Below are 11405 nucleotides of genomic sequence, written 5' to 3'. Positions count from 1 at the left end.
TTCTCCTGGTAAACGAAAAATTGATGCACCCTATAACTCACCATGAGCACCAATTTGGGGGGGCAAGGGGGGGGCTCGAGCTCCCCCTTGGAAATAAGAAATTCCTTGCTTTTAGTACTTTTTTCTTTTTAAAAATGTAAAAACACTTTTTCTCCAGTCATAAATGAATAAGTTATTAAAATTTTCAAATTTTAATGACTCTAATCTGTCTTGAAATCGGTTTCCATGGGGAAAATACCCAGCTAAACCATGGAGAAAATATCTGAGCGCCCCCCCCCCCTTATAATTCTGCATATGGGCACCTTTGTAACTCACAATAATGTATATTTATTTCTAACTTGAACAAAATTCTTGGAGAAAAATTCATTTTTACAATTTAGTAACAATTAGGAGACTGTCAAATTGAGTTTTACCTACTTGAAAAAAACATGCTCTGACTCAACTAAAGAAAAAGTTCCAAAAATCGCATAAAATGTTTTTTTTCTAACTAATTTATCAAAACTTTGACTCCGAGGTGCTCATTGTCGGAAAACACTATATCTGCATACCATATTTCATGTCTTTTGGACCTACCGTTTTAGAGCAAAGCGCGCCACATAAAGAAACAATTTCTTTTACTATGTGTGTGAACGAATTCATATATAAAAAAAAGTGGAAAAATAATTCGAGTTCTTAAATGGACTTGCCAGTTTTTCATATCAGAGATTCAGTTTTGTGCCTAGTTTTATTGCAATTTGTCAAGTGATATGGCCTTCTACTGTCAACATACTAGGGATGCACCGGTTAATAAGCCATAATCGGCCACTTTGTAGATTATTTATAATCAGTCAAATTTTGCTGATTAATCGGCCATAAGCGGCAACTTTGCCGATTATTTATAATCGGCCAAATTTTGCCGATTAATGGGCGGACAAATTTGTTTTCAAAATAAATTTTTTTAAGCATACCTTCAACAAGAAACTACGACGATACATTTAAGTACAATAAATAAACGTAATTTGCTGCAAACATTATTTAAAACTGCAGTATGAAAGTGTACCGAGTAAAAACAAATTGTTTAGAAAGCGCGTAAAACTGAATGAAATATTAAAAAATCATTCTCACAGCTGAAATTCACATGACACTACAAAGAATAAGTAAATTACTAGACTCTTAAATTGGAATGCGAAAAATATTTATCATCCTCCCTCCCATACACTTCTCATTTTACCTGCCTTGCATCTACTTTTTATTTTTTATGTTAGTAATGTTATTTCTATTTATCTTTTGAAGGACATAAATATAAAATGAATAAAGAAATGTGTTTATGATCCCACTAGAACCTTCCCTTAACTCTCTCCAACAAAAAACTATTCCTAAAGCCCAAAAAAAAAAAAAAAAAAAAAAAGTGACGGAGGAATTAGTAGCATTAAAAATAATCATTATGATCATTAATCGGCCAGAGCCTATTAATCTGACGATTATCAACAGCCGATTAATCGGTAATCGGTCATCGACCAATTTGCTTATCGGTGCATCCCTACACCATACGCACTAAGCAAAGAAGTAAAGGCGGACATTCAAACAAATAGAAGAATGTTTGCATTTGGTAAAGTAAGCTTGAGAAGTTCTGTTCGAACGCTCAAACTTGTATCTTAGGTACTTGTAAACAACAAGTGAACAGTTTCAAAGCATTTACCGTCTTTAACGTGATGCTTTTATTAGAGTAAATCGATACAGATTTTCACTGATTCATTTCCTCCTCCTTTTAGTGAGGATACGTGATTTGCTTCTCTGAGAATCCGTGGTAGATGAGGAGGAAAAACGAAATATTTAAGCATTTGTTTTTCTTGTAAATAAAAGAAAGCATCCTTGTGTCATTAGGTGTGAGATATATTTATGAAATGGTTACTTTTGAAAAGATGTTGTCCTTTTTCTTTATTACGCCGCAGGTTTACTTCGCTTTCAAATCATAAAAATGGCCTTTGTTCTTGGCAATATTCCCTTTTCGCTTGACATACAACATTCTTTCATAAATCCAAGTTTCAGTAATTGATTTTTGCACAGAAAGTTTTTAATTACGCAAAGAAATGACATAAAACCTTCTTTCGCAAATCTTTGAATCTTATATCTTTCAGATAATGTGTGTTTCGATTAACTGCTTTTTTGAATTCAGTTTTCTCAGTAGTGTGTTGCGATCGCGAATTTTACCAGTTTTCCATCATAACAAAACGATCAAATATTACACTTTCACTGAACTTTTTTCAAACGAACGGTTATATCAGCGATAATTTACGCACGATTAGACAAATGAGCGCTAGAAATTTTATGAATTAAACTGAGAGTTCATATGTTTTAACAATAATTATTTTAATTAATTAAAATATGTTTAAGAATGAAGAAACGGTAATAAAATTTGTATGTGACTATTTCTTCCAATTTTGTATTTTTACTTAACCTGTAGGTGGCTGTTGCTGTTAAGTGCATGTATTTTTACTTGCATGTATCGCCACTAAACTGAAGTATTATTATTATTATTTTCATTATTATCTCTCTGTATGCATTTAATTGAGACTTTTACATGACTCTATTGATGACTTTTTTTCGAAAATGAAGAAATTTTGAATAACATGGTGAGCTTCTGCTAAAATGTTGTGTATTTTATATGCAACTGACGAAACAGAAGAATGAAAAGAATTATGAGTAATAATGTTAGCATTAAATGTATGAGAATTAATAATTAAGAGAAAACAGATGGACCTAAATGCAAGCAGTACGAAATACCTTTTTTGTTGTTAATCTCTTAAAAGGGCGACAATCACTCAAAGCAAAAATTTTCCCCCAAATCGCCTGATTGCTATAATTCTGAAGAAGTAATGCAAAAATTCACACACGAAGATAGTATACAATTGGATTCCAATGGGAGCAGCTGTGCGGCTTGCTATTGAAGTTAATCTGTCTAAAGGTTAACGCAATTGAACATACAGTTGACTCTTTGTTTAACGACGCTCTATTTAACGACTTTCCCTATTTAACGACGACTTTTCACGGTCCCAGATGGTCCACTGTAGTGTTAAAAGCATTCTATTTGAGGACTCTTTCTACTTAAGGACAATTTTTCGTGGTCCCTTGAAAGTCGTTAAACAGAGAGCCAAATGTATTTCTCGTTAAGCTTAACTACTATATTTCCAGAAATAATGCAAAAAATTCGTACCAAAAGTGATACACAGATAGACTTCAATAATAACAGGTGTTCGATATGATTTGTAAGCAAATCTCTTTAGAAGTTGATGCAATCAAATGTTCTGTGTACACAAATGGTGTTTGCAAAAGCTGTCATGGTCAATCAGTCCTCCAAATTGCATTGTAAATCAATTATAACCCTACGAGTACTGAGTCAGGGTTTTATCGGGAATTGATCTGGATTAAAGAAAAAGAATATTTTATTTAAAATGCTTTCAAGAATCGTACCATCTCAATGGCGATAAAACATAATGGGAGAACTCTGCAAAGATATCCAGTCTTTCATGCTTGGTTGCCGTAGAACGAAAATTTCAAATGTCCCCAAGATATCAAATCTGCTTCATTTCAACTGCTGCCGACTTGTGCAACTTGATGAGTGAACTATGTGATAATGTATAAATTATAAGTTTCACCATCCCCAACCTGGCTCCCATAATATGTAAATAATATGTCCCATGATAAATGCCCTCATGATCGTTTTTGGTTGAAGGTATACTTTAAAAAATCTTTTTGGAAAACGTTTTTCCGCCGAAGAACCGGCCAAATTTTGTCGATTATAAATAGTCGCCAAAGTGGGTGATTATGGCCGAATCCCTATCCCTATCGGCGCATCCCTAGTTGAGATAGTAGTAAAATATGGATCATTCATAAGTAGTGACGCAAAATTTGGACCGGACGGAATTTTGAGGCAGCAGAAAAAAAGTCTGTTTTTTTTTTTTTTTTTTGAGTGCGGAGGGGGAGTTATGGAAAAGATACAAAATTTCATATTTAGCAAGAAGAAATGTTGCCTCTTAATAGTTGCATTTTCTTAAGAAGCGTAAAGTATATAATTTAAAAACAACAACAGTATTTAAAAAACCCATATTTATATATTCTTCTGTACATAAATTCATAAAACTTTCACTATCAGAAAAATTAGCCTATCTCTTTCAAGGTTGCCTGTAGCTCGCCTTGTTCAGAGCACTAAAAATTATCTAACTAGATTAAATCGAAACATCATTTAATCATTATCTTTGGGCAAGACTTTAGTGCTGTATTAAATTGGTTGTTTGAAATCAATTGATATGTTTGCTACAAATAAAAGTAAATTGTTCTTAACATGTGTCGAAATGTATGGACAGATTTTTAACGACAATAAGTTGCTGAATAAAATATGGTATAATTCTGAAAAATACTACGTTGTACCGGTTTGTTGGACCTAACCTGATTTGGTTTTAACATACCTGGGCACCCCACGTGTTTCGTGAAAAACAAAACCAAAAATAAATAAAATCACAACATGATATTCCTTCCACGAAAAAATTTAATACATCAATTATTTTTTCAATTTTTACAGTGACTTATTTACAATAAAGATGAAACTGCACATCAATGCCATTAATCCATCAAAATACATTGTCCTTCACCGGTATATAACGCAGCTTTACAGCGGCAAGTATATTTAGTCCAGGGTTCCCGCAAAAAGCGACGAAAACGATTTTCGTGTTGTTGCCACAAGAGAATGATGGATGGTTCAATTCTCGGATTAAAATATGACACTTGTTGAACTGCAATGTGAGCTGATCAGACAACATTCGTTACTGTCGTTCTCTTGCTCGAATGTCGTCTGCAGGCACCGAAGTCGGAGGAACCTTTTTGTCTGGCACCATTAGAATGTCGACATTCGAAACAGTTTCTGTTCATTACAAGGGCAATGTTGTTATGATCCGCCTGAAAGGAACGGTGAAACATTTTTATTACGCAATAAGTAATACAAAATAAAAGAATGTAAAACAAGTTTTAGTGCTATGTATAACAGTAGGGGAATGCGGGGCAAAGTAAAGTAGCGGAAAAAGTGAAATGATGAAACATTTAAACTGTTTCTAGCGCCACCTAACTGGTAATACTTTGACTATTTAGTAACAATAGTAGTCTATTCTAGTCAGAAAAAAGTTTTTTTCCCAAAACCAAAGTATGTGATAATGCAAGCAATTTTTAAAAAATGATACATCATATTGTAATATTTTATTGCAGGTCAAACATTATTTTTCCACACAAATTCTCAGTTTCAAAAACCCCTTTCTTCCCAAAGCGTGTCGCCATTTGTGGACGGTCCGAAATATTAAGTGAATAAATACTGAAATTAATATCCGTAGATCTTAGTTAATACTCAAAGCGTTACTGAACTGAAATTTTTATCATTTTGTACTACGAGAGAAAAATTATTTTTGTCATGCCACAAAATATTTTAATATGTGTATACATTTCGAAAATGACTTGTATTATCATATACTTTGATATTAAGCGGTATCTGTTTCCTTTTAACCACATTTTTAATAACATTGCTAAATATTTCCAGATAGATGGTAAATAATTTCCCTGTCACAAAAACTTAGGTTTGGGGGGGGGGGGGGCACCTGCCAAAAAGAGAGATGTGAACATTTTTCTCTATTTCAAAAAATGAGCAACAAGGGAATGTTTATAGAATGTAAGCCATTTATTGCAACATAATGCATTTTTAGGAGGTTAAACGGAAGAAGAAAATTGCGCTCAAATAACTAAGAACACTACCAATTTGTTACAGCATAAATAATAATGTTACTAATCAAACCTGTCATTTCAAATTTTTTTCAGGTAGGAGGGGGAAGGGTGCAAAGGATGTATTCTCAATGCAAATGATATCGAAAAATAGAAAAACACGCCCACTTTTATCTAAAATCATAAGTTTTTCAAAGCCAGTCGGGCACTTGCCTCCCCCCCCCCTATCTTCTAAATGACTGTCCTGTCTAATTACTGCGAAAAATGTAAGTACTTCTGAGTAGGGTGTGTGACTACCTCTACTGGAGATGCCTCCTATGACTAACTGTATTTGAAGCATCTTCTGTATCTATACTATTAAAAACTGTATGTCTGTCTGTCTGTAGCCCTATATCCACCATAGCGGCAATGTCTACCAGGTCAATGCAAGTACCGTAGGATACAGGACGTCCAAGGGATGCACACAATTGTATGTCACCTGTATCACACCTCTAAACTTGAAGGGGCCGGAGATAAAGAGCCGGACATCCAGCCCTGAGGATATCCAGGGGTGCCCTGACACAATGAAAGGCATTCAAATCATCAATTTTCACCCGGCCGCAGGTGGGGAATGGGAGTTGGCAACCGAAACGAACAGGAAGTGTAGCCTCTAGTGTAAAACATACGTACGTACAGACGTCACGACAAAACTCGTTGAATGAACTAGGTAACAGTCAAAATAGACTTTTGTTGGTGACTCCTGCGATCGTAAGCACATACATAGGCAGGATGAACCGAAAAAGTTAGCGAAAATTGATGCTGGGGAAATTACAACAGAAATGTAGGTTCAAATGTGAATGGTATTTTTTTTACATGAACAATACTTCCTTTTGTTTCGTGCTAGGAGGTAATACTGCAGTGGATAGGTAAACAGCAGTATCTGCAGAAATCAGTTTTCGTACAAAACATTAGAAAAATGCAAAGAAAAAGGTAGCTACTGCTCTTTACCTGCACATAGTTGAATAGTGCTCATTTAGTGTTTTAGCTAAATAACTGTTTTAAGTGAATAATATTTTTACAAAAATATTGATTTTTAAATCAGAAATATTGTTACCAAAATATCCTAAACCCAAATTAATCAGTAGAAATCAATTAATCATGTTAGAAAAACAACAACTTTTAACCCAAACTGAACAGCGCAACTTTCTTCTCAAAAAAAAAAAAAAAACAGTGTGAAAAGTAAATATTGACACTGAAAATGTGCGGTAATTTGAATTAATTTTTGAAGTACTATATAAAGCATCCAAGCAATATAAAAGTTGTATTAATGAATAAAAAAACAAACTGATCCTTATTTTCTGTAGAAAAAGAGGCGGGGTTGAATAAAAGTTATAAGAGTAAAAATAAACGAAAAGGCATTAAACTTCTCAGAAAAAAATACTCTTTGTCATTTACTCAGTTTTACAAGAAAAGTGTGGAGCTTTCGTTGAAAACGTGTTAAAAAACTAAAAGTAAAAAACGAAAATTTAGTTTTATGCAGACGCTTATAAAAAGTTTTTAAGACACGTAGGCTGGAAATTTATTTTAAGATGTGTGAGAGTGTCAAACATTGAAAAGAGTAATATCTGAGATTTTAATGTTAGTATTATTTTTACAAATTTAATTAATTTCTCTATCCATTTCACACAGATAGTCTATTGCTATTTCAGTTTAAATGCCGAGAACTCGTTAAGAAAATCTATCAGCCAATACGAAAAAAATGTTCATTATTTTTTTATAATGCAATACATGCTACGAAGATAATCATTACATACATTTATTAAATAGTAATTCAACGGTTTTTAACCATAAAACCTCGTCTAATCGCGTCTAATTTCCAAAAAAAAAAAATCGAGTCCTAACTGGATTTATAGGTAGCTAACCAAAATGAAAGAAGTGTACTTTTAAATTGCTCGTGCAATGTGTTTTTGCAAGTTGTAAAAGTACTTTACACGTGCTTTGTTCTAAAAATGGGATTTTCACAACATTACTTCATGTCTTTTTGAGTAAAATATAATAGATATTTATAAAAGGCTGATTGAAAAGTGAAACTTGGTAAGCACTACGTCTTCTTTTGTGGTTAGTCAAGATAGAAGGATTATTCAATACTTTTGCCTTAACACAATCCACGAAAGGCTGCCTTATGATTTGCATTTGGGTGAAACACTAGTCTCATTTCTCAAATGCAACGAATGGCATTTCAAGGAGTTAGGCGTTCATCACCGTCGGTTTTAACCCATATTACTAATCTTAATATGTTAATATGCACATTGCACACAGTTTGTACAAGTAGAAAATGTGTAACCAATCCAACCTCAGGAGAAAATTTTGAGGACTCCTCCACCCCCACCCTCTCTAAGTAAATTCTTGCTACTTTATTGCTATGACTAAGACTTTTCAAATTCTAATGTTTTTACAATCTGTTTTTAAAGTAAGAAATACAACTAAAAATGAAATCAGTTATACCTGACTGAAGGAACCTTTTTGACTTCGTAAACTGTGATTCCTCGCACAAGATGGAGTCACACTGTCTCCCGTGGAGTTCTTAAAGTTATACACCATCTTTGCCAAATGCTGCTTGAATAGTTTAGTCGTCAATGTGTAGAGAACAGGATTGATGGCGGAATTCACTGGCAGCAAAAACACTGCCACCCAAGCATATAAATCTTCCTGTATTGGAACGCCTAAAAGAAAGAACACATGCCAATTTACAGTTGCGAACAAGACGTTTTATGAAATAAGAAATTTAAAAACATCGATTTAAATTAGTCATATCTATGAACAGTGGTACCCAAAGTTTTTGTCTGATGATTTAACCTTATAGTAAGACATATTTCGCGGTTCCAGAACGTATATAAAACTTTTTAAAAGTTATGTTTTTTCTAGATAGCATGGAAAAGGATAGAAAATTACAAACGAAGTAGTGAGTCGTGCGGAGCAAAAGAAGAATTGAACCGTTGAAAACAAAAGAAGTTAGCCGTTGAGAGCAAAAGTTATGTAAGTCAATAAAATGAGATTTTAAGTAATTTATTGGTTTAGTACGATTACAATCCATCGGCAAAGGGTTGAACCAAAGCTTTCAGTTCTTTCGCATGAGTTAAAGTTTGGTTAAAACTAATTTCTGATGGTGTGAATACAAATCATGAAAAAGTTGACTTGCACACTTGCACTACCTTTTCTCTCAATGGCTGAGTTGTTGTTATCATTATCACATTCTTATTTCATTAATATGAAGTTTTCTTTGCTTGTTTAGAAACTAATTTCTGACTATTTGGCTCCTAATTTGCAACCATCATTCTTAATACAGAATGAAAACGAATAGTCGTTTAATAAGAAGTTTCTAGAAGAGAATTTTCGATTCAGGGATCACCTGGATCAGTTGCGCGGAATCTATATTGCCCGCGAGACGTAGACTGGGCAGCACTGGCGACAAATGCTCCATATCATCTTTCAAACAATTGGAATGGACCACATGGATCACCTTCGCAGAACCCATGTGACCATTGGGCAGTTAGCATATTACAGCCTTGATCAAGTCACTTTTAAAACAAAAAATATATTTATCACAGTGGTTCATTTGTTTAGAAGCTACTATGCCGCAAACAGAGCCACAGACACACCCACCTGCACAGAAACACACGTTGATGTTAAAGATTGACCACGAAAAGAAGGCGGATGACCTTGAAGCGAAACATCATTTGTATCATTTATAGGGGAAATCCGGCTAAAGTGGATACCACGGGCAAAGCGAATTTTGCCTATAACTCCCAAATAATTAGTCGGCCGGCAGCCGCGTTGTCATAGCAACGGTCGCCTGTTGCCGCTCCGTGTGCGACAAACACGTCGGGACAAGTTCGCCTCACGCGACACCAGTGAGCAAACAAAGTATGTTTTGGGGAAAAAAATATTAGTTTACAGAGGTTAGTTTTTCATTTATAACTTTAATACTATTTGTGACATGTTCTTTGTTATGAGTAGGATTTGACGTACGATTATGTAGCTTTCAACTATCTGTAGACGACGAGTTTAGATGCTCTGGTTTTTTAGTAATTTTTAGTAACCTCAAAAATGTACCTGAAGGGCAAAGCGGATTGGGCAAAGTGAATACCATATTCACTTTGCCGGGTCATGACACGTCACTTCTTCCGAACCTGGAAGTCCTTCAATATTAAGATCTCAAGATAATACTACCATTGAAGACCGTCCTTATACTCCCATGGGATCTAAAACAACAGAATAAGTCCAAGGCAATGATGTTCCCGCCGCTTCACTCAAACCTGGATGTTACACGAACTACTGCAGTCCTTCAGTTTTACTACCTATTCCTCAGCATGTAAAACCAATAACAATACGTAAACAAAAACTACAGAGATCTACACTCCTGACAAGTGTTCCAGTAAAGGACAATCAGAGACAAAAATTTGAAAAAATCAAATAGACTGTCATGAAGTAACTAGATGATCTTTTGACTAAAGCTTCTCAGAAAACTATTAAAAAGACCAAGTACCGAAAAGACTAATGAAATATCTCTGCTACAAAACATAGGACTGCATAAGAGAATGATAAGAAGAAGGAAGTAAAGAAATTTGATGATGTAAGGTGCATTTTCTGGGATGAAATGTTCATTGAAGAAGATGATCAGCCAATGGAAAACAGGATACAATGTCGTATTTGTACTCAGTGGTGTCATTAAGAGTGTTCAGCATTCGAAAATGGTAATGATTTTGTTTGTGATAACTGTAATGATTAGTACTGTAGCAGAAAAATGTTTTTTTTTAAATATGCTCCTATATTTTGGATGTTGACTTTTTTTTTTTTTAATCTTTGCTTGTTACAATAATTACTGCAATAACTAGCATTATAGAAAAATGCTTTTTAATATGAGCCTTTAATTTTCGATGCTTATTGTATTCTTAAGCTCAGTTTCTTTGTTTGTAATAACAACAGTAATTAGCACTGCAGCAAAAAAATGTTTTTAAATATGTTCCTTTTATTTTCCACGTTTATTTTATTTTTAAGTTTAATTTCTTTGTGTGTAATAACTACAATAATTAGCATTGCAGCAAAAAAATGTTTTTTGGATATGTTCCTTTAATTTTCGATGGTAATTTAATTTTTAATGCTTGGTTTCATGACAAATAATGTTGCTATTCGCTTTGTCCTAGTAACGAATCCACTTTACCCGGAGTGTTGGGCAAAGTGGATATTCATGCCATTGTTGAAAATTGGCTTTATATCTAATAGTGTAATAAATATTAAGGACAACTATTATTGCATTACGCAAGTTCATTAAATGAAGACTGATTATAAACATGTGTTTCAATTTCTAAAGTTATAACTAAACGACAATAATTAAGAAAAGCTTAAGGTATTCACGTTACCCGGGTTTCCCCTAATTGGTAGAATCTGCCAGAAAGCACAGAATAGTAATAAGAGGCATGGTCTCGTTAATCCTATCTATTCCAAAATAATAACAAACAACCTATTACAAATGATACAAATGATGCTTTTGCTTCAAGGTCATCTGCCTTCTTTTCGTGATCAAGCTATATAACCCCCTCTTTTTACGTAACAGCAACAACGTCCAACCCACGGCTCGCGAGTCACATCTGACATGCCAAGCTGATTAGTGTGGCCCGTTTTGTTTA

The 11405-nt window shown here is 34.1% G+C and overlaps 1 protein-coding gene across 2 annotated transcripts in view; it reads right to left on the bottom strand.

Moving 5' to 3' along the window:
• Window positions 1–4513: 4513 nt before the first annotated feature.
• The window catches only part of LOC129225132 (relaxin receptor 1-like), a 377647-nt gene continuing 370755 nt past the window's right edge, over window positions 4514–11405 (bottom strand). For both annotated transcript variants that reach the window (XM_054859692.1, XM_054859693.1), the window contains exons 20-21: window positions 8224–8441; window positions 4514–4932 (exon numbers count right to left, since the gene is read on the bottom strand). In XM_054859692.1, coding sequence (XP_054715667.1) covers window positions 4786–4932; window positions 8224–8441 — 365 coding nt within the window. In that variant the 3' untranslated portion in view covers window positions 4514–4785. The remainder of the gene's footprint in view (window positions 4933–8223; window positions 8442–11405) is intronic.

Source organism: Uloborus diversus, chromosome 6 (assembly GCF_026930045.1).
Source record: "Uloborus diversus isolate 005 chromosome 6, Udiv.v.3.1, whole genome shotgun sequence".
Taxonomy (NCBI): Eukaryota; Metazoa; Arthropoda; class Arachnida; order Araneae; family Uloboridae; genus Uloborus; species Uloborus diversus.
This window is presented reverse-complemented; position numbering and strand designations above follow the sequence as displayed.